This window comes from Polistes fuscatus, unplaced genomic scaffold, assembly GCF_010416935.1.
Source record: "Polistes fuscatus isolate 324 unplaced genomic scaffold, CU_Pfus_HIC Scaffold1, whole genome shotgun sequence".
Classification (NCBI taxonomy): domain Eukaryota; kingdom Metazoa; phylum Arthropoda; class Insecta; order Hymenoptera; family Vespidae; genus Polistes; species Polistes fuscatus.
The window spans coordinates 814,409-838,413 of NW_025112997.1; the positions used below are offsets into that span (position 1 = coordinate 814,409).

The 24,005-nt window shown below is 28.0% G+C and overlaps 3 protein-coding genes and 1 long non-coding RNA gene across 4 annotated transcripts in view; 1 reads left to right on the forward strand and 3 right to left on the reverse strand.

The window, feature by feature from the left end:
* Positions 1-257: 257 nt before the first annotated feature.
* Positions 258-1,408, reverse strand: LOC122520700. Its single transcript, XM_043640918.1, has 4 exons — positions 1,337-1,408; positions 1,177-1,255; positions 993-1,121; positions 258-484 (listed from the first exon to the last, which is right to left on the reverse strand). Exons 1-4 carry the CDS (start codon positions 1,406-1,408, stop codon positions 258-260), a joined length of 507 nt encoding a protein of 168 aa, XP_043496853.1.
* Positions 1,368-5,918, reverse strand: LOC122522323 (nuclear exosome regulator NRDE2). The gene is given in 12 exon segments (XM_043643328.1): positions 1,368-1,421; positions 1,936-2,243; positions 2,345-2,517; positions 2,579-2,728; positions 2,808-2,850; positions 2,852-3,343; positions 3,408-3,736; positions 3,809-4,077; positions 4,151-4,297; positions 4,383-4,746; positions 4,859-5,526; positions 5,605-5,918. Coding segments are annotated over 11 exon segments (2,967 nt in total). The 5' UTR covers positions 5,678-5,918; the 3' UTR covers positions 1,368-1,421; positions 1,936-1,984.
* Positions 5,919-6,076: 158 nt separating this feature from the next.
* On the forward strand, positions 6,077-6,378 carry LOC122517116. Its single transcript, XR_006303736.1, has 2 exons — positions 6,077-6,270; positions 6,347-6,378. It is a non-coding gene; the product is annotated as an uncharacterized LOC122517116 (long non-coding RNA).
* A 5,780-nt stretch (positions 6,379-12,158) lies between these two features.
* The window catches only part of LOC122513612 (putative glucose-6-phosphate 1-epimerase), a 39,128-nt gene continuing 27,281 nt past the window's right edge, over positions 12,159-24,005 (reverse strand). Inside the window, exons 3-6 of the mRNA XM_043630036.1 lie at positions 15,939-15,997; positions 14,952-15,289; positions 14,148-14,456; positions 12,159-12,427 (exon numbers count right to left, since the gene is read on the reverse strand). Coding sequence (XP_043485971.1) covers positions 12,419-12,427; positions 14,148-14,456; positions 14,952-15,289; positions 15,939-15,997 — 715 coding nt within the window. The 3' untranslated portion in view covers positions 12,159-12,418. The remainder of the gene's footprint in view (positions 12,428-14,147; positions 14,457-14,951; positions 15,290-15,938; positions 15,998-24,005) is intronic.

Genomic DNA, 24,005 nt, shown 5'->3' on the forward strand with positions numbered 1-24,005 from the left:
TTTTCATTTTGAATAACTTTATTATTATTATTATGATCATCTTCAGTCTATAATATTACTATAAATAAATTTTATTAACAAGAATATATATTAACCATTTGAGTTCCAGTGGTCTTTAGAAAAATCATGTCAAATGCCAAATGGCACAAACATGTATCAATTGCACATTGCATTTCAATAATGTGGCACTTTTCGATAAGAAATTTGAATAGTGCAATCATGCTGTTTGGGATTCAAATGGTTAATAAACAAATAAGTTATGTTTTAATAGAATGTAAAAACTGGTTATTTATAAGTTCATATAGAGCATTAGATGCGTTCTTAGATTTATTAGAAGCATTACGCAATTGACAAACCGCCTCTTGTAAGACAAGTTCACTTCTTAATAATTGTTTATTGACAGTTGATAGTTCTTGAACACCATTAACAATTGTTCCTTCTGTCATTTGAATTATGTCTTTATCCAATGTTTCATTACATTCACCTATATAAAACACAAAGGCAATAGTTCCTTTTCTTAATTTACATTACGTCATTGTTATTATTATTTAATATAGATAATATGTCATACAAAAAAAATAATTTTTTCTCTTTATAAATAAACATTATATCATTAATGCTATATATAAATTTAAAGTATATAACAGGATAATGTTCTGCTTGCAAGGAAAAGAAATTTTAGGTGCTAAATAAAGTGGATCTCATAAATCCATGAAATTCTTACTTCAGAAAGAAAGAAAGAAAGAAAAAAACAACTTGCATTATGAATAAAAAATGTTTCTGCATAAAGAATATTATATAAAATAATGTGTTTTAGCTATAGGGATGCGTATTGTACTACTATAATATTGATGAAATATGATGTTATTAAAAGCATCTGTTTTACATTCATTCTGTAACCAAAACCTATATAGTACATCAAATTAATGTAATTATAATAATATCATTAATTATTCAGTCTTATCAAATAAAAGATTCTTTCTATTACTTACGTAATTTTTTATGAAGCAAGCTGTTATACTTAATGCTGCTTTTTTTAGACTTCAGTGTTTTTATTTCCGTGTATGGTGGACAAGTCATTGCATCAACTGCTCCACTGATACTGCTCAAACTTGTAACGTCTATAAAGATGATACATTATTCATTTATTATGTACAAAATGATTATTCGAATTACCTTCATCAGATTCAGGAGCTTCGCCAGTGACAATTGTACCACAATAATTTGGTGTATGCACGGAGGGAAATCCTATACCCTGTAATAACAAAATTTATATGTTTAGCATATAATATATATAATATTTAAATTATTTATAATACTATAAGAATCAACATACCGTAATGACATTAGCAGTATCATCATCTGATTCTGATGCTTCTCCTGAGACGACTACAGCTTTTAAATCCATTTCTCTATAAAATCTAAAAATAAGTTCTTTCATATAATTACATTTTAATTTAATTTAAGGTTAGTCATTTTAAATAAATTATTAACAAAGACATAATACAAGAATGTCAAAAATTCAATGTCATGACAAATAATAATTATGTATTCTAAATGTAAGATTAAATGTCGATTGTTAGGTTATACTTGACAAATATTTTTAATTTGGAAACCAAACAAATATATTTCCATACTAGGTTATAATCTTTGTTTATTCCTGAGATTTTTGTTAGTTTTAATTAATTTACCAATAAACATATAACTAATATTATTATATTTTTTGAAATATTTTAAAGTTTTAAAGAAACTATTGGTTTAGCTTAAAAGATGCTTCTTGAAATACTACGAAAGCGCATGTTTACTGATAGAAAAAGGTTAATCGAGTTGACGACATTCTTGTTTGTATACTATTATTTTTACAATATTAGAATTTATTTATTACATTACTTAAGAAAGTATTATTTATATTATTTACACTATACACAAGCTTACGTATTAAAAAGAAAAAAATAGATCATTTACATTTATGACTAATTATCTCTTATAAATGACCACGTAAAATATTTAATTCTTCTGGTGTAACGTGCATTCGTAATTCTTTTTCACGTATCACATCTTGTATTTGCGTTAAAAGTTGCGGTGCGACTTCAGCCGCATCGATATAAATACTTCTCGCCCAAGGACACAATACTACACTTTCATGATAAACTTCTTCTCCTTTTTTCTCGCACAAATTATACTCTCGAAGAAGAAGCATGTATATTCTCCATAAGAGTGGACAGAATCTTATTTCTGGTGTTCTTAGAAAAAATAAAACAACATAAGAGTATATAATAAATCAATTATCATACAAATATAAGAATATAATTCTTTTTCAAGAAAATTTTAAGAGAAATTATACCTTGCAAATATTCTATGAAGCGATAATAATTTGTTAAGCGACGCATAAGCTGCGTCATGACCAAGCTGCATTAAAAATTGTGTTCGCTTACGTCCAGCTAAACACAAGGATAAAGCTTTCCAAATCGTTAGCTTAGATTTTTTATTGTTAAATTTCCAACTAGGCAATTCACTCTAAAAAGAAATTTGTATTACTTATATTAGGTTACATCAATTTGCTAATTTTTAAATTTACCTGTTTATTGGCATAAATAGACAGCGCATAAAAGTTATCCGGATATAATTCTAACATATTGTCCAACGTTTTATTTACATTATTATCCACATCAGGAAAATTTTCATAATGCAATTGTAAAATTGCAAGCTCACTTTCATATAACATTTCCTGCAATAAATAAAAAATTATGATGATAGTAATGAAAGAACAAGTGAGTATAACAAGGGAAAAAAAATCAAATATATACCTGTAGATGGGATAATTCTTTGCAATTTTCTATACAACATTTATATATTGATTATTTCATTGATATTATTATCTTTTACATACAAAAATAACGTATAACATACGATTACATCACAATATATATTTGATAAGAAAAATGTATCTTTATTTTCACTCTTATGTTCTATCTTCAAAAAATCATTGACACAATCTTTCAAGTATTTCTCGACAAGTAATAATTGATTGTCAGTTGATTCCGGCATCATATGCTTAATGACATTCAATATCTTTTCTTTGTGTGCTTCTTTATACGTTTCAGTATTTAATAAAGTTTCAAAAAGTGTCCTGTATAAATTAAATAAAGCAGCCTTTTCTTCTGGATCTGATATCATAGACAGAGTACAATTAGATTGTATAGCTGTCTCTAAAATATTAATACAGCTTTCAAATTTACCCATTTCTCGTTCTATTAAAGCATATTCTTTATAAAAATGTAAGTTGTTTCTGTTAACATCTTTCTTCAAAAATTCTTTCAACATAGATTTCATTTTTTTCCCTCTGCAAAAATATTCATATAATTGCAATAAAAAATGTAAGATATATATCATCATCATTAACTCACTTATTATCGTATTTTAAAGGATCATCTTTGTTAAGAAAAACAAGTAATCTTTCAAATCTCAACCACCATACGTATATATTACTACGTTCAAGGGACGGTAAACTGTCAGCGATTGTATGAAATGTTTCACGTATAAAATCTAAGTATGGTTCTTGTGCAGGATGAAATTTAAGATATTGAGGTCCAGATATTAAATGTCCTTCGAGTATTCCATGTATCAATGCTTTCCTTTTTTTATGACCAGCCATCTCTCCTACTATTGGATATGCGAATGGAAATAATACTTCTGAAGAATCCACACCCCATGAAAATTCTTTCAAACCTAAATCCTATAAGTGCAAAAATTCATTTCAACACATATCAGAAATATTATTTGAATCTACAATTATGATTTGCCTTACCTTCAACATGCAATCTCTTGTTGGTAACAATGGTACTTTTAAAACTAAAAGACTATAAATTGCCATACGAAAATTCGAATCACGACTAATTATTGGATGTACAAAATCAGCAACATCTTCCGGTATGACGAATCTACGGGAATCTCCAACTAATTCTAATTCTTCTTTACTAACACTAATCCAATGACAATTTTCTCTTAACAATTCTGTTCTTAACCATAATTGATTTAACGGTAATCTTGACATTAGTACCACTTCTTCCATTCCAACTGAAAATATTTATAAAATTAGATAATCTTTGAATAAGTTTACTTTTATAATTATAATGATGAATCAACTTACTTAGCTTCTTTTCATCAATAATTTTTTTAAAAACCAAGCTATCTCTATTCAAATTAAGATTCAATATGAGATTTAAACGTATTGTTTCCCACATTTGTTCCCATAAACCAGTATGTCTTAAAAAAATTAAGCACTGGTATAACATTTCTAGTATAATAATAAGGAATAGTTTAGTTAAACAAACTAATAAATATAAAATACAGTATTTATCAAAAATAATATAAAGCACTACCTAATAATCGTTCATCGTAAATACGTGGATTTGTACGAGATCGTTGTCTTAATATACAAAAACATTTAGTATATAAATCTAAAACTTTAGGAACTGTGCATATTGCTACTGAACCTTGCGTAGCCATAATTAAAGCTTGCCATAAAATAATATTTCCCGTGTCCTTGTTAACTAATGTTTCCATCTCTTTAGAAAATTCATCGGCAGGTGATATTTCTCCCATAAAACGCAACTTTAACTTTAACAATTCGGTACAATTTACATTTTGTTCTAAGGCTTTCTCAACGATTGATAACTTCCTTAAAACCGTTGAACGTTGAATATTCTTGGTTAATTGACTTTTTTGAAATTTAGCTAGAGTGTCCTATTTAAAACATATATAAATAAATTTTATTATAAAAAATTCTTTTTTTTTATTGATACTATATATATATATATATATATATACACTACCTTTAAAAAAACAAATAAATTACCTGAAATTCTATGTACTCTAACCACAGCTTTATGTTCTTAGGGTCTTCTATTAACTTTTCATTGTATTCTCGTGTCTTGGATGTTTGCTCTTCTTCCAAATTTGTACACCAAGATAACATTTGTTCATTTTTACTTGTTGTGTCATTCTTTGCGATTTCCCTTTTAATTATCATATCTTTATTTTTAGTTTTTTCTGTTGCATCAATGTTATACGCATGATATCTTTGATAAGTATTTTTTTTAATTTTCTTATAAGAAACAAAACCTAGATACTTTTGTCCGACATTATAATATGGTCTAACTCTAGAACATAGCATTCTCATTGTACCGAATAATTTATCTCGATGTTTGTCTTCAAAATATATGTTAGCAACATCTCGTGCATATTCATGTTTAACTTTCTTTCTGCCGCTTGATCTTCGTTCTTTTTTACGTTTTCTTGTACGTTTAGATAGTTTTTTCCTATCCTCGCTTAACTTAATCGATTCAATGGAATTATAATAGGAATGTTTATCTTCTTGAGTAGATGCATTGGAAATAGGAACCTTGGTGGAAATAGGGAAATCATTATCTGATGAATTCTCTGAAGAAATATCTACTACAAGTGTTTCTGATTGTACGCATGTTTGAAAACTCGAATTTGTTAACCAGTTTGTTGATGCATTATCTAAAAATTAGAAATATAATTGATTAATATAAATGGAAATGCCATTTTAATAAATAAATAATGTTGACAATGATTTACCTGATTGTTGTGAAACATTGCTGTTTGTTGATTCAGTTACATTTTCATTTGAATAAGCAGGAAACAATGACATTATTCTTATTTCTGGATTAATAAACACCAAATATTAATTTTAAGGTTAGGACCTTTCATACATCTTTCATGTTAAGAATGTATAATAATATGAAAAACTGCACATTGGTTGGTCACTGATTGGTTCTTCTCAAATGCGCGGTAATTTATTAGAAATTTCTAAACTCGTTTGACATAATTCAAATATGCAAATATGTACGCGCATTGAGATATGAAGTTAGGATTATTTTACAATTATCGTTTTTTATAAGCAATCTAATTTTTTAAACAAATATATCATTAACTAATTAATGTATTAATGATATTATTTAACGAGATTTGAAGAATTGATAAGAAATAGTTGAGAAGCACTGCATTATCATTTTTATTTCAAGTCGTGATCGCTAGAGGGTGCGGATGATTTAACGATGGCTGCGCACTCTATGGAATATTACGCTAATAAAATTTGTACGTCTATACTATACATATTGTTTAAGTTTATGTGAATGTATGTGTATATATAATTCGAGGAATAACTTCACAAGTAATACTTTTATATATCGGGTGGATAGTGCCGGACGAAGTCATTTATTTTAGTTTAGAAATTGGTATACGGTTAGTGATATTCATCGTCGTTGGAAACGAATCGTATAGGTGCTTTTTCACCCTTTAACTTGATTTCATTTTTTAGAGTACTTGTTTATCGGAGACCAAGAACTAAAAGAAAAAAATGACTCGTAAGTTTTTCTTTCTTTATTTTTTTATTTACACTTTCTTAATTATATTAATGAAAAAAAAGAAAAATAGTGATCGAATTAAAAGGACAAATGGAAGGACATCAATATGTTCTGTACGATTTAACGTTTAATTATCACATTATCATGTAAATCAACAAATTTCAATGCGTTTATCAATAATCATCTTAAGGTCGATTATTTTTTTAACTAGTTTATTATTCGTATCTTTTTTTTCTTTTTATAATAAATATTTGCAATTAGGATAAATAAATTGCTATTTAGCGATCATCAATGATTCACTTAATTCTTTTTTAACCCTACAACAATAGATAATGTTTCTGTGGCTATTCTGAGATGTTTTGGGAATTGCTTTTTTTAGCCTTAATCATGGTTACAGTTGGTATGGTTTAAAGAGTTATTGTAAACAACAAATATAATTCAATGCTACATTAGCTGTAATTTTATTTTATTGAAATGTATCTTTCGTTCTAACATGGAGAAAGTATGTTGTATGTTCTAAAAAAGTTCTAGAAAAGTTGTAAAATAATTTTTATTTGGAAAGTGATCTTTTTAAAGATTTATTGAAACATTTTTTTATTACGTTTCATGAATTTAATAGAAGCGTATACCATTATTTGTTCTAACGAATAATGTATTTTTTGTGAGATAAAACAGCATCTGTGCGCACGTAATATGTACGTTTATACGAGTAAGATTTATAAAATGTTTAATGCAGGGGGAAATCAACGTGAACTAGCAAGAGCTAAAAATATGAAAAAAACTGTTAAAAAAGCTGCTGCTGAGCAGGACAGCAATAAAGGTCTTTCATTAGAACAGCGAAAGGCACGGTAGGCTATTCATTTTTCTGTAAGAGCTTTGAACAATCATGAAATAGAAAAGCATAAGTTGAACATATTATATATACTGGAGTATTAACAATATGATTTACAGAGATGCGGAACGAATGAGGGAAAAACAACAAAAAAAGCAACAAGAGCAAGGAGCGAAGACTAAACAAACTGCGACATAACTTATAAAAATTATTTGTAAATTTCTACTCAAAGTAAAATCAAACTTTACCAAGCATGTTTTTAAAATTGACGATTATAAGGCATCAAGGTTACACCTATTGTGGACACATAAAGAGTACACAAGTCTTTGATCTTAGAGAATTTCTTCGTTATTCTCTGTCTGTAATATTATGATGTATAACAGGACCTAGTTCTGTGCGATGTTATTTACAGATTACTTGTAATAATAGCCAATATGTATAAAACTATTGTTACGTATATCTTTATAGTCAAAGGAAATCTATTTGACTGGAGTAGATTTTAAGGATATTCATTAAATATTATGATACTTGTAGTAATAATTTTGTGTAAATTAAAACTTCAGTTATTTAATATGTTGTATAATTAAATGAAAACACAGAACGACAAAGAGGAAGGAAATGTATGCTTGTCGTTTTCTTATAATAAATTATTCAAATTTATTAATATTCAAGAACAAATATATATCAAATTACTTTCCTTAATCTGTCCATAATGTATAAATTATCAAAAAAAAAAAAGATGGAAATGTAAAAAGTATATATTTTTAACATTATTATAAATAATAAATTTTAGTGTATGCTTAATAGGAAGATTTTTTAAAGGGGCTTAACTATTTAATATATATATTTTTTTTTATATTTTATTGCACTTTCCCAAAAGAGTACACTTTTAACATATTATTTTATTGCATAATTCTGAAATTTTCTTATATATAATTACAAATATTTGGAATATAAACATTATTTCTGTTAAAAGTCAAATGATCTGATAAATGTGTAGTGGAAGACCAAATTTTAACGCTAATATGGGAAAGGAAAGAGAAATGTTATGCTATGTCAACCATGGACGTAGTATCTAGCCTCTAAAGACCAAAAACCCTTATGAAATAATCGTCTTATTATTTTTGTATCTTATCTTTTTTTTTTCTTGATGCAATTAAAAGTCAATAATTTTACTGTTTTAATTCGAATAATCTTCAAATTATTTGTATCCCACATTTATATTATAATTATATTATAATTTTATTATGGCATTTTGAATATACGAATAAGCAGAAAGATAGTCTGCGTTTTTATTTGTTGAAAATTTGTTTGTTATATTTTGTTATACGCAAAGTACGATATTATTATTATTATTATTATTATTTTTTTTTTTTTTATTGTTTTTTTATGTCGATCTTTTTCTTTCACATTTATTTAAAAACTTCACACCGTTGCATTTTAATGAATTTAATGTATCGAAATGTAATAACGAAATTTTTATTAATTAATTTTATCTATGCAAAATGAAATACATTTAATATAATAATGAAATTATATTAGCGAAATAAAGAAAAACTAAAAGTTTTTCTTTATGCAGAGTACAATAATCGCGCGCGCGATCAAATTATTATTTTTTAAATTTATCTATTTAAATTGATTGTAAATTCATATAATTATAATAAAAAAAAAAAATCTATTTAAATTATATAATCAATCTTTTACACATAACTTGTGTGTGTGTTCAATAAAAATAAACTTGGACTTGATATGAAATCATATGTGATATTGAAATGATAAGATTACAAAAGCTATCTCTATTTTTATATTATTTTAAATATAAGTATGAATTTAGATCAATTTCAATCAATTAGATTATTTGAGAGTATTTTCCTTTTCTTTTTTTTCTTTTTTTTTTCGGATCGCTTTTAATATTTAGCAATAAGACGGATACAAAATTTCTATTGCGTTATGTCCAAAAATTATAATTAAAAAAAAATCTATTTTGTATCTGACAATGAAAGGAACCGTGAATGCCTTATTTAAGAGTATAAATAGTATGATTAATGTTTTTTTAATGAATAATATTTAATAACGATCCGAAAACATCAAAGAAACATATATATAAGTAAATTAAAAAAGGAAAAAAAATATCCAAACATCTTTCGTTTTTACAAAGTCATGGTTTTGTTCTCACGAATGTAGAATAGACAATTTTTAGAAGTATTCCATACAGATTTCTGATTATAGATATATAGATATCATTAATATAGATTTCATTTTTTCTTCTTATTTTTTTGATTTTTTATTTTTTTTACGTTAATATCATAGATCACGTAATAATGGCATAAATATTCCCTTACTTAACTATTTCGATGATGTATCGTTTTTCATTTATATGTATATTTTTTATTTTTTTCACCTTTTTTTACTTTTTTATTACATTTTTTGTTTTTCCTTTTTTTTTCTTTCTTTCTAAAGAGATGGAACGTTTATACGAGTGTGTGTGTCTGCGTGTGTGTGTGCGCGCGTGCATATATTAAAGAGTTAACGTGGCAAATGTGTTGCACAACAAAAAGTTACTTTTTTTTTTTAAAAGAAGTCGCGCAGCAGATGATTTAAAAGAGAAAATTGAATTGTTGTTGTTTTTTTTCTTCTTTTTTTTCTTTTTCTTTTTTCTTTTTACAAGTTTATCTAATTACTCTCGTCTAAACTATTATAAAACGACTTCATACTTGTAATATTAGCACCATATCTGTTTATTGTGTTATTCTCCTATGTGAATTGCTTTATAATACGTATTTAGTAGGTCGATCATGATGAAGCCAGAGTTTTGGCTTTTAGTAACGAATAAACGGAATTAAAAAAAAAAAAAATAAGAAACGACATGAATATATTTTCCTGACATTTTCTTCGGCGAAAACGATTTATCTTGATGATCTAATTCGATCATTGACAATTCTTTCAAAGATATTATTATCATTGACAATGAGAGACATATACAGGATATCTTAAAAATTACTTTACCGAATCGAAATATTAACAAATTTTTGTTTGGTAGATATTTGGAATGATTGTATCATAGGTTCATAACTTTTGTTTTAACAATACTTAACTGTAAATTCGTATATTAAGAAATGAAAAAATACAATACTGGAATTCTATTTAATAAATCAATAATAATGAGTTTATATATATTTATTTTTTACTTTTATTTTCTCGGGGTAAGGCAATTTTTTTTAGACAGCCTGCATATGCGAAAGCCAAAAAATGTCACGAATGTTATTATACGTATTTGTATATAGACTACAAATAATACAAAAAAATATATTTGTCAAACACAACCATTAGAGACGCGGTTACATTATTATTACAATAATAACTATAGGAAAGTTTTCGTAAAAATAATTCGATTGAAATATATTATAAGTGATTGGAAAGAAAATTGCAGACTTTTACAAAGTCGTTTTACAAAGTGTAATAACGAAATTGTTTAACGTGATAATTAGCGAGTAAGATTTTATTTATTTATTTATTATCATTATTATTTTGTTTTTTGTCGAATCCGTTCTATGCATCTTCTCGCTTTGAAAATACGTCAGCACATTTAGATGAAGTTTTTTTTTTGTTTTTTTTTTTAATAGAATTAGGAATATAAAATCAGATCTCAAGATCTGATCGAATAAGAACTGTTAAGCTATTGAAAGCTTTTCTTTTCTTTTTTTTCTTTTTAACGAAAACGGTTAGACAATTAAATGGAATGCTTATGTAGTGGAATGGAAATTATATCTATGAAATATGCAATAAATGCATCTTGATAATTGAAATGTATATGTATAAGGAAAGTAGGAAATGCAGGCATTGTCCACAATACCGAGCCGTTTTTGTAATGTAGGAAACAGAAGAATTCTTATCTGTATCTTTTGTTCCTCATTATTGCGGCACATGCTGCTTACGCAATGTCTAGAAGAATACATCATTGGGCAACAGGCACACCCCCCTCCCCCAATTTAAACAACCCTGCCCTCAAATACACACACAAAAGCGAGCATGCAGCGGGTGTTAAGACTGTGCGTGCCGCTAACTATGCGTACCTATATAAACTGAAACTTAATGTCAATGTGTGTTCTTCTGTTCCTACATTGACAAAAACGGCTCGGTATTGTGAACAATGCCTAGGTATTATCCACAATCCCTGCATTTCCCACTTTCCTTATAACATATACATTAAAGTAAGGACTCACGCAATGCAATAGGTCTTAAGTAGAGAAATTGTTAAGTTTCTTATCTTTTTCTTTTCGTTTACAATACTATCATAAGCAGAACAATATTATTTAAACGACGAGGATAATAATAATAATATGTTCCCTCGCAAGTGATATTACATATATTCCAAAAAAATATAAAACATAATTCGAAAAGTTAACTTAAAATCGAATTTAAAATTGGAGTTGATTCATAAACGAACAGTTAATTACAATAAACTTCAATCTTAGAATTTTAATCGGTTATTAATTTGATTTATAAAATAAGTAAAAAGTCTGTTACAATAATATATGATACTTATATATATATTTATGAATCAACCCTAATGTATAATTAGTTTACATATGAATGTACGTCCTAAGCGTGAGAAGTGTTTATCCATAAGTTTCAGAAATTTTCAACGAGTTTTGTTGCTTGAAACGAAACGAAAAAAAAAACAAAAAAAGAATAAAACAATGTAAAGAAAAAATCATACGATTTAAATAATATAAATAATTTCGAATTATAGAATTGATTTATGTTAGAGATTGAGAGAGCAAATGGTGCAAGTTTGAGCGATGCAATGAGCATGAAGTTGCTGCTGTTGTTGTTGTTGATGATGATGATGATGATGATGATGATGTTGTTGTTGTTGATGATGAAGATGATGCTGATGATGATGATGATGATGATGATGTGCGTGTTGTTGTTGTTGTTGTTGTTGTTGCTGTTGTTGTTGTGAGAGATGATGCTGAGTCGAATGCACGGAAGAAATTGTTGATTGTGGCGGTGGTGGCGGTGGTGGTGGAGGTGGTGGAGGTGGTGGAGGTGGTGGTGGTGGCATATAACGCCAACCTGGATTAGTGCTCGACCAAACAGCCGTACCCGGAGTCGATGAGACAACGGACGGAAGCAGTGCACCGCTACTGCTGGTAGCAGTGCTTGCATGAGAACTTGGCCCACCCTCTACTCACATCACCTGTCAATTAAAATTTTGTATTAGTTTTTTTATCCTAATTTTTTAATTAACTGAAAAAGATATGTTAACTCTAAACCTATATTATGAATACCTTTTTATACAAGTTACCGGTTAAATGACAGGATTCTAACAAATAATGTATGAATGTAGACAATTGTTAATTTGATATTGGTTTAAATAATAAGTCGAATGATTTGTAGTAAATTTAAATTAATAGAAGATAACAATATTTAATGATAATCTTTTTAATCGAAGATTTCGAATTGATTATTTGATCAATGTTGATACGTTCAACATTGGTAATATATTAATTAATATTAATTTACAAAAAAAGGAAATTGTTTATGATTATTTATCGATGAATATTACTATTAATATTTTAACGTTCATCATCGATTTTTCGAGTTTAATACGAAGGAAGCCTCGTGTTAGAGTCGAGGGGTAACTCGTAGAGGTTCGCAAATGCACAGAGAAGATGCGCTTCAAATTTCAGCCCTTCTCAGAAACTTTCAATCATTGTCTACGAGATTGTTCGAAAGTTATGTTCTCATTGATCTAATGTTGGAAAGCAATTTTTTTTTTTTTAGAAATGATTAGAATTATATTTCTTTTATATATTATATTATTTTTTTAATTATTATAAATTCCTTTCCGTCAGATCACTAAAGTTAAGCAACGGTGAGTACGGTTAGTAAAATCAATGGGTGGTCCATTCGAAGAAACAAAAGGACAAAAAAACCGGGCGCTGTTTACTTCAGAAAGGCGATGAAAAAATGCGACTACCTCTTTGATAGTACTGGAATAATTGCAAGAAGGTGTTGGTAAAGAAGTAACACTACCCCGTAAAAGAGGGTAGAGTAAAAATACAAGAAGATAATTAGAATCATCAATTTTTGTATTAACTTAATTTCGTATGATTGATCGATTATATATGTTCCATTTAGTGATCCTTCGATTGATATAGTTAAACTAAATTAACTTGCTTAAGTAATTTTAATTGGAGTTAAGAAGGAAATCTAATTACGATTTGAAATAGAGGGAATATGGTTTAAGTTTTTCATGGAATTTCTTTAAAAGTGTCTGGATAAATTGAGGTCAAGCAAGCAGACAGCTGAGACAACTGAGACAAAGATAGTGAACGGAAATGAATTGAAATAAGAAAAATTAGTTATAAGAAAGTAAGATGCTTTTGGCACCTTTGATTAAAGTTCAATTTTGATCATTATTCTAATATTAAAGTAAGGGAACATGATCAATAGAATTATTCTATGGGTTGAGAAGTAATTTAGCTGTTAGCTATAGAGAAGAGCAGAGGCTAATTAGACAACCATACGTGGTCATGGATAACTTAACGAGGCAAAGTTTAACGAGCTCAAAGAAACATACATTGAACAAAGTTTCGACAAACCAATTTGTTGCTTAACTTTAAGCGATAATATATATCTACAATGATTTTTTACATAAAAAAAAACTAAAATTATCTTGTCAAATTTTCAACGATATTCGAAAAAAAAAAAACAAAAAAAGACAATTGATTTATGTCAAACTCTTTTTTCTATCACAAAAATAGAAAAAATTAAATGAATCCGTAATTATGAAGTTGTCGAATCGATGAAATATAACATTTCATAAAAAGTCTCATCGAATGTCGATTAATTGTCATAATTTTTAACTCGTTTATCTTTTTTTGATTGTCATAATTCTATAAAGAAAAGATTACCTGCAATATTTGGCTGGCTTCAAAAGTCATGCCTGGTACAAGTATGACTGGACTACTGACATGTCCACTTTCGACGCATATCATATTAGGAAATTCGTCATCCCCAAAATCCGGTATATCACGAGCCTTTTCTTGCCAAGGATTCGATACCACCGTATCCGGGAAATTGTACTTTTGCACACGCATCTTTCTTCCAGAAACAACGTTCGTGATGATGTGTTCCCCAGGTGTATTTTGATAGATTCTATCGGTCCATTCGCATACCGTAACCACGTCACGACCTTCTTGGAAAATTTGGTTGTCTCTAGTCTAATATCATTTTTCATTTTGTTATTCAAAATGATATGATAAAGTACGATTATAATCATTTTAAATTAAAAATTCATTTGTGGCGTAAATAGAGAGAGAAATAACAAGTTAAAATTTAATTATATATTATTTTCATTCATTTAAAAACTTTATTACCTTCGACTCGTAGTAATTTTGCTAAATGCATTTCTACTTACATTAAAAAATGTTTTTAGTAATAGACGATTATGATATAATATAAACAAAAAATACCGTAGCATGTTTTATATTTAGCTTATTGTTAGAAAAAAATTTGTTTAAGAATAAGCCGGTTAAACACACTGTAATATATTTTGAAATAACGAAGAGTTCCATTTTACGATTGAACGATAAGACTTTTTGATTATCATTTGCATTTTGATATGATTATAATAATAATATTATCGATTATTAATCGTTGATAATGTTCAAATATCTAACGTTAAAAAAATATTAATAATAAACAAAAAAAATTACCTTGTCGATAAATGTGCATCCATGCAAGCCTGTAATCTGGCATCTCCTAACGTCCGGAACTTTGAAATAAGTATGTAGTAAAATATTAAAGCTAAAGGTATGATCTTTGCTCGGATTATATACGCCAATGTGGAAATGAAGTTCTTTCTCTCGTAGAATTAACCTATAGGTTAATCTGAACGAGTAATTCCACATTGACCGTGTGAATTCGTTATCCATTATCGAGAATATTGCTTCGACGTCTCCGCTTGGCAATCGTTCTGGCGATTTTTCTACGTTCCAACGAACAATTCTGGCAAATCCATGGGGTGGTCCGAACGTCCATGGTCCAAATTGTGCTACAAATTTTTTTTTATTTTATTTACATTTTTCTTTTTATTTTTCTTTTTCTTTTTACCATAAAAATTTTAGTATCTTTGTAGATAATTAATAATAAGTCATTAGCAAGGCAAATTCTTTATATATGTAATATTTTTATGAATTACGAAATAATCTAATGATTTATGTATTTGGAAAAATACACATATAATAAATTAAATTTAAACGATTAAATAATCATTAGCGATAAAATAATATTATTATTTCCATCGAGAATGAATAAAACTGATTGTGAATACCCAAAAAGAAAAACTAATTAGAATTTCTTATTCTCGTAATTTGATTTCACATATTTAACATGATTTTTCAAGGATATCCATGTACATCATATGTATGTAGTACGTCGACAAGAATAAAATGAATTTATCGAAAAAGTTAATAACGAGAGTTCTCGAGTTGATCTGCTAGTAAAAATATAAATGAAATGAAATGAAATGGTGATGAGATTATTTTTCTTGTAAAACACGATCGTAAAAATCAATATTTAATCGTGTAACTATTTTTTTTCTTTTTTTTAATTTTTGCCTTCTAGTTTTTAAACGTTTAAATCATTTTTACGTTGTATTCGCAGTTAAACGATTTATATATTGTTTTAATATTTATACTTACGGAAGACAAATGGTATGCCTCCTCTAATGGCCTTCTTTCCGTCGAATACAGCCTGTTTACTGAAACAGAAAAGATTAGTTTGTTAGAAATAAAACGAAAAAAACAAAAAAATAACGTTAGTCCCCTAACTAGACGTTTTTATTTTTGCCAAAATTCATACGATTTCGAATGTAAGATTTTTCAATGAGAGATTAATTGTTAACGCTTTACGATTAAATCCTCCCAAGAAATCTTTTAACTATTCTTTATTTGTTATTTACGAAAAAAAGAAGTAGAAAAATGAATTAACGGATATATAAGTATCATTTCATACTTTTAAAGTCTCTCGATGTGTATGTCTTCGATTATAAATATTTTCTTTTATTTATCTATTCTTTTCATATTTTATCTATGGTAAATTGTAATGGTAAATCATAAAATTGTATGGTAAATTGTATATGTAAACGATTTCAAATGTGTTCGAATTTATTATTAGAAATGAATGTAATTAATTATCAGATGCTAAATAATTTAAAATATATACATACATACAAAACAAAATCAAACAAATAAAAATCTACGTAGAATGTTTCGATAATTTTTATATCGTCAACAAAAAATGGAATTACACCGTTAAAAAACGAAAGGGTATCAGAATTTGATGTTACAAAAAGTTCTCCCATCTCCAAAATAAAATAAATCAAATTTTCGAACCTTAACCGAAAAATAAAAAAAAAGGAAAAACAAACAAAAAAACAAAACAAAAACAGAAAATCAGGTAAATCATACAAAACGCAAATATTAGCATGATATTTGAGATAAACGAATATATCGGGGGGGGGGGAGTATATCGTATCGTTTGCAAAAAAGAAAAAAAAATCAACAACTTGGTATTTGGTGTTCGAAGTTGGACACACGTTTTGTCCAGTGTACTCCGTATCCGTATCTGGATACTTCGAAGACAGCCAAGACTCGGCAATACGAAGGGGTGAGGGGGAAAGGGAGTAAAGGGGGAAGGGAAAGGGTATACGAAGAAGACGAAGGAGAAACAAAAAGAGAGAGAGAGAGAGAGAAAGAGAAAGAGAAAGAAGAACTCGAAGGCACATTCCAGCGTCTCGTACTACTAATATACGAGGGTCGCAGAACGTTTTACGGTCGTGTACCATTTCTCGTAAGGGTATAGGTAGGAGAGGAAGGGTTCGATCGGCGACGATTTACAATACACAATTCGTGAGAAGCACGAATCGTTCTAGGAGATGACCACCGATCGAGAAAAGAGAGAGAAAGAAGAAAAAAAAACGAAGAAGATACACGTAGTCCCACTTGGAACGATCTTTTTCGTTTCTTTGGATAGAAGTGGTTTATCGTATGAGAGAAGAACTATAAAAAAATATATATATATATATAGGTAGATAGATATATAGATAAATATATATATATATATCTATATATAAAAGGAGAAAAGGGCTTCTCTTAAAAAGATTTTTATTCTCTTTAACGTAATTTCGTTCGTAGAGTAAAAGTAAAAGGTACAATGATTACGTCGAATTTTTCTTTTATTCGTTTAGTGAAACTTTTCCTCCACCTACCCTTTTTTTCTTTTATTCTTTCATTATCTTCCTATTTACTATTATATTCTTTTTGATGTGTTTCTAATTTTTTGTCATAAATCAGTTTTGTTTCTTTTTTTAATTTAATTGGGGAGACAATTTTTTGTTTGTTAATTATTTTTAGGTATTTTTATTAGACTAGATCCAGTAAATGAAATAATTTCTTATAATTTCTTTCTTTTCTTCTTCTATATATATACAAGCAATTTTTACGGTTTAATTCTTCTTTGTATCGTCAAAAAATTTCATTTTTTCTTCTGACTATTTTCTTCGTATATATATATACAAATTATATATATATATCATTTTTGTTTCATTTTAATTATTATTTTTTTTTTATTCACTCAAGGAAATTTTTCCCAACGAATTAGTGAAAAGATATTATTAGGTTAGATCAATGTTGGAATTTCGAATTCTAATATTTATTGCAGTCGTTTCGATAGAAATATTTCAATAATTTGTAAACAAATTTTCTTGATTCAATTTTTATCTCATTGCAGAGTAAAAAATATTAATATCCGATTATTCCGATAGATAGTTTTTTTGTTGTTGAAATAAATAAACGAGACTAAATATTTGTTTCTTCTTTTCTTAAAAATTTCAACATCATAAAATATTATTATTAGTCAGCACGAATAATTTAGTTTGGTTATTTTTTCAACGACATGAGAGAAGTTTGCGTAAAACTTTAATTTCGACGTATAAAAGTTATATTACGGAGTAAGCAAATATTCACATCTCTAGTATTTTCTTAATTACGCGAGCAGTATGTTTACAGTATTTCAAAGTTGTATTAAGGAGCGTTGTATTTAGAGTAGACTCTCGTCTAATAAATGTTAATAACGTTAATTAAATAGCAGTAACAATAACGGAATAATGCGAAACGAGAAAATTTGAGTTTTACGCGCGCGATATAATTGTTAGTTTAATTATTTTCTCATTATTAAATTTATTTATTAGAAATTAGTTAATCACGTGAGTTAATTATGAAAAACAAGTGGACAATTGAACTGACAAATTTCTTTTTATTCCATAAATTTTTCTATAATTTTTCTCCTTGATAATATATTTACAAACATATTTACAGTATGATAATATCTCTTATATCGTTTCTATTATTATTGTTAACAAATAAAGCTCTCTCTCTCTCTTTTAATTCCTAGATTTGTAAGTTCAACTAAGTGCACGAGTAGAAATTTGTTTTTTTCCAAAACAAAATCTTGTACGAACGAATTTGATTCTACTTTTTTGATTTAATTTTCTCTATCCGATTTTATGATATATGGTTATTTATTTGTATAAAAAAAAAGAAGTGATAGTGTGAATTATGTGAAAGTGTATACTTGATATTATATATACACACACACATATATATAGGTATATATAATATCAAAGAATATGTGTAATTTATAAGTTTTAGATATTATATACGGTGGTATTTATTGTTATATATTTGTGTATATGTGTTTATTTCTCTACCATGTATACTATATACTATATTGAAGAAAACATGTAACGTTACTGATACATAAAGACCGAGGGTGGATGCAGGACGACCATTAGTCAACGGCTGTCAAGGGTCACAGAGATATCCTTAAGAAGGAACGCGAGGATAGGTTTAGGTTCGAGACTGTTACGAAAACGCACGGTGATATCGAAAAAGAATTGTCGTCGTTTTCATTTTATCGAATTATCCAAAATGTTTATTATTTCAAATTTCGAATTTAATTTCTATATATATATATATTTATTGATTCTTCCATCATCCTTAATATTATTTATTTTTACTTCTTCTTTCTTTTTCTAATTACTTTTGTTAAGAAAAGTAATAAATTTATTTGCTTAAAATTATTAATCATTGGATTATTTCGATTTTTGTTTTGATATAATTATCATCGATCTTCATTTCACTTTTTAATAATAAATAAATTTCGTTTAAAACGTATGTTTTTTTTCATTTAAATTGGAAATTAGATACAAAAATTATGATATTTATTTCATACATCGATCCTCCTACCATCATTAATGTTTTTCTTATCTTCTTATACCATTGTTTAAAATAATAATAGTATTTTATAGGGTTGATTCTTTCGTTCATCTTGTTTCAAAACGAACGGAAAAAGTAATTAACGGATTATGCTTCTTTACTGTTTGTTCTTATCCGCTTGATATTCTTATACGAGTATCGAAAATGTATTTTTCTATTCATTACTCTCTTTTTCTTTCTCATTGAATCGAGAAAATGAGTAAACGTAACTATTGATATCGAATATCTGCTTGTAGTATATGCTATCGATTTTTTTGTCATAAAAATGTTTCACAATTTATATACGAAACATTTTGCCATTTAACACATTCAAACATGTGTCTTGTGTATTAATAAATTATAATGAGGAAAGCGGGGTATTAAACCCAACATGACATTTCATTAATATATAATTATTGTAAAAATAATCACAGAAAAAATACAGATTAAATTTTATTTTTGTTTTATATATATAATTGATATATACAAATTTATATATGACGAAAATGTCAAAAGTTAAATAAAAGCGAATTTGTTTTTTCACTTATTTTTTTTTCACCGAGTAAAAATCTTTATAACGTTGCGATTATTATTTTATCATAGTATCAAAATATTTTAATAAATCGTCTAAAATACTTGATAACGTGTTAAACGCGTATTTAATTATATATTTTTATAATATGACTCAAGGCTATGAATTATTCTGATCCAATGTTTTCTTCTTCATTCTAACACGAAGAATATATAGATATATAATTTATTAATAATTGTGAAAAAAAATAACTCTGTCAGCTAGTTTTGCGAGTTAATTTTAATTATCGAGTACAAAGTTCTTCTTACTAATGATACATGTTTGTTATTGAGTCTATCGTCATTATTTTAATGATAAGTTAGAAATAACGTGTACATATTTGTTTAGAGTAAAGAATAAAAATAGCAATATCATTATAAATAACAATAGCAACAATAAAATAGAATAACAATCTAGGTAGCAGTAGAATTAAGGATTATTGCAAATTTTTCAATTAAATATTTTCGATCCTAGTGAAACAAACAATTTTTATGTTGAATTACTGTCTTTATCATTTTATACATAATGATTCGATTGGAATTATAAATCAATTCAGATAAAAACATTAATGTTCAATTTCAGATATATATTGTTGATCCAATTAAAAATGGACAATTCATTTTATGCAACTAATATCGTCATTCATACATGCATTTTTTAATTATGATGGTAGATTAATTATAAATTAAAAAAAACAGATGAAAATTAATGTTAATAATAAATTCAAAATAATATCCACGAAATTTAAACGAATTCGTAAAAACCAATGATTAAAAACAAAAAAAACAACCATGAGAAACCTGGAAAAAGGAAACAACAACGTAGTTAAAAGTTAAGTACAAAATTATGGAATACTTTTTTTCGAAAAAATCCACGATTTAATTGGAAAAAACGAACGAAATTCGTTTACCTTTAAAATATACCTCCCGTTTATTCAAATAAATGTCTACGAATCGAACGATATTCGAATAATAAAAGAAAAGAACCTACTTCGTCGAACGCGAAACACAGACACACATCGAAGTGGAGAGAGGGTGAGGGAAAAAAGCATTGAAATTCGGATACAACAAACACACAAAATTGTTAGCTTGAAGTTAGGCAAGAGATTAAACGCAGATTTTCGGATGTTCTCGATTCAGTTGGAAGGATAGACTTAGTACCAATGCTCTCGCGAACGATGTAATCCATTTTCCTTGGGTGCGTAAACCCTGGAAAGTGGGAGAAAAAGAGAGAGATAGGTAGATAGGTAGGTAGGTAATCCCATTCGTTGTGCGATCCCGAGGCGAACGAAGAACGAAGCGTTGTGAGACGAAAAAGAAGAAAGGGATGGAAAAAGTAAAGGAGGTGGAGATGAGTGAAGATTCGAAAGAGAAAGAAAAAAGAGAACGAGAACGAGAGACGATAAAGAGAGAGAGAGAGAGACAGAGAGAGAAAGAAAAAGACGAAGATGGAAAGCTCGAAAGCACCAGCAGAGTGTACAAGCTAAAAAGAGATCAACAGAGAAAGAGATGGGGATGTGGATGAAGGGTAGACCAAGGGAGTAAGGAAGAGAACCATAAGAGGAAGAGAAAGGTTAAGTTGGATGAGGGGATGAGGGGCACTGAGGGCATTGGGGGGAATTGGTGGGGGAGGAAGGGGGGAAGGGTAGAATAGAACGACGTACCAGGACGAGGTACGACGCGGCGGTAGGAACGCGGCTGACGCCAAGCAAAAACGATCGGCGCTGTCTGCCGTGCTTTTTGCGGGCATCACAGTTTCCAACCTCTCTCTCCTTTTGGTCGTTTCTATCTACTACTACTACTGCTAATGCTACTGGTGCTACTGCTGGTGCTGGTGGTGCTGGTGGTGGTGCTGGTGGTGGTGCTAGTGGTGGTGCTGGTGTTGGTGCTGGTGATACTGGTGTAGCTGCCGGTGTTGCTGCTGGTGTTGCTGCTGATGCTACTGTTACTACTGGTATCCCTAGGTCCTGGTGCAACCGATGTTGCATCAGAGAAACACTAGCACCCAATTCGTGATGCGGTTACGCCAGAATAAAGAAAGAGAGAAACCCGGGGGATGGATTGAAAGAGAGAATGAGAGAGTTAATGTGTGTGTGTGTGTGTGTGTGTGTGTGTGTGAGAGAGAGAGAGGATGATTTCCATTCGAGCGAATCGACTCGAACGCGTTATAACTCCCTTCGTTACGCTACGCTTCACGATTTTTATATCTTCCTGGTGGTGGTAATAATAATGGCGATGATGGTAGGTAGCCAATGGTGCTGGTGCCACTGCTGCTACTGCTGCTGCTATTCTTGGTAGTGGTAGTGGTAGTGGTAGTGGTAACTTTTGTTTGTTCAACTAAATTTTTATTTCCGACGAACCGTGATCTCTCTATACATATATATATATATATATATATATCGTCTGTTACAAAATTTTTTACTCATCGTTCTAACTTCTGATGTTTATTTCTAATTTTTTTTTTCTTTTTATCTTTTATTCTATTTCATTTTAAAACGTTTGCTTTACTATTGATCCGAGATATTTAATATTAAAAGATCTCGAATGTTATACCATTTACATATTTGTAAATTTTTAAGAAAGATAAAGAGAAAGAATGTTCATCAAATTAATTATGGTATATTTTTTTAGATACGAAGTGCTGGTATTTTTGTTTCATAGAAAAATTAATATTAGAGTATATGAAATTGAGTATGTAATATAAATAATTTTGTATATAAAAGAAATAATTAGGTATATCAGTATGTGGAAGTTGTTCTATCATTTAATTACTCTTTCTTTTTATTTTTTTAATTTAACCTATGGTCAATTCGACCGATTCTTTTGATAAATCATATTAATCGATACTTCATTAGACGAAGTATCGTATTAAGATCTTCGATTTACTATTATTTGTCGTGTTTCCTTATGATCGGTATAACATTTCAAACGATTAACTACGGTAAAAGAATTATAGAGAGAAAAAAAAAAATATATATATATATATATTAACAGTAACGTAATATGTTGAATAAGTCATGTAAAACTGGAAGTATTAATATCTTGACTTCTTGTACATAGAAATAAATTATTTAAGAAAAATATGTTTAATAAGATGAATTGTGTGATGCCGTAATTTTATTCGAAGAACATGATATTTTTAAAGTGATTTTATTTTTATTACATACAAATTATAAGAAAGATCAAAACTAATTTAAAATATCCTAACTTTTTTCAATTGTTGCTATTAAAATCAGAAATTGTCGTTATTCAAAATTCATAAATACTATGAATATATGGTATTTACTATGAATGGCAACTAATAAGTATGCTATAGTGGTTATTTGATTACTAAGAAAAAAATATTGTCTTCCATAACGCACAAGTACGTAAACACAATAAGTATATAATATATTGCATTAAATTTAAATAATCGATATACGTAATATCACCTATACTATGGATGATTATTATAAAAAGAAATACACTTATATAATCTTTGAAATATTACAAATATCCTAAGTCGATTTATATTGCTTTTCAATAAATTATTCCGTTGTTATGTTATTTATATCCTCATAGCTATCTGTTTATTTATGTTTAATGTTTGTTACAGCTTTAATAGACGTGTATGAAAAAAAAAGAAAAGAAAAAAAACAATCCTGTTTATAATAACTTCGTTGTAAAAAAGTAGTGTATGATAAAAACGTTCGATAATTATGTAATATCATTCGGCCTTTACGAAAGAAAATCTAGTTTAATAACAAGTATGAACAATAGATTGTAAGAATTGAACGAATCCGATCCGTTAAATGACCCTAATGATGTATTTGTTAAACGTCTTCTACGTTCTTTTTTTTATTCTTTTTATTACGCAATATAAATCGATAAAAAAAATTCATT

Coding starts and splice junctions, on each gene's coding strand:
- LOC122520700 (XM_043640918.1), bottom strand. CDS start 1,408: ATGGATTTAAAAGCTGTAGTCGTCTCAGGAGAAGCATCAGAATCAGAT. Junction 1,256..1,336: donor ATACTGCTAATGTCATTACG/GTATGTTGATTC, acceptor TTGTTATTACAG/GGTATAGGATTTCCCTCCGT. Junction 485..992: donor CTTGCTTCATAAAAAATTAC/GTAAGTAATAGA, acceptor TGTTTTATATAG/GTGAATGTAATGAAACATTG.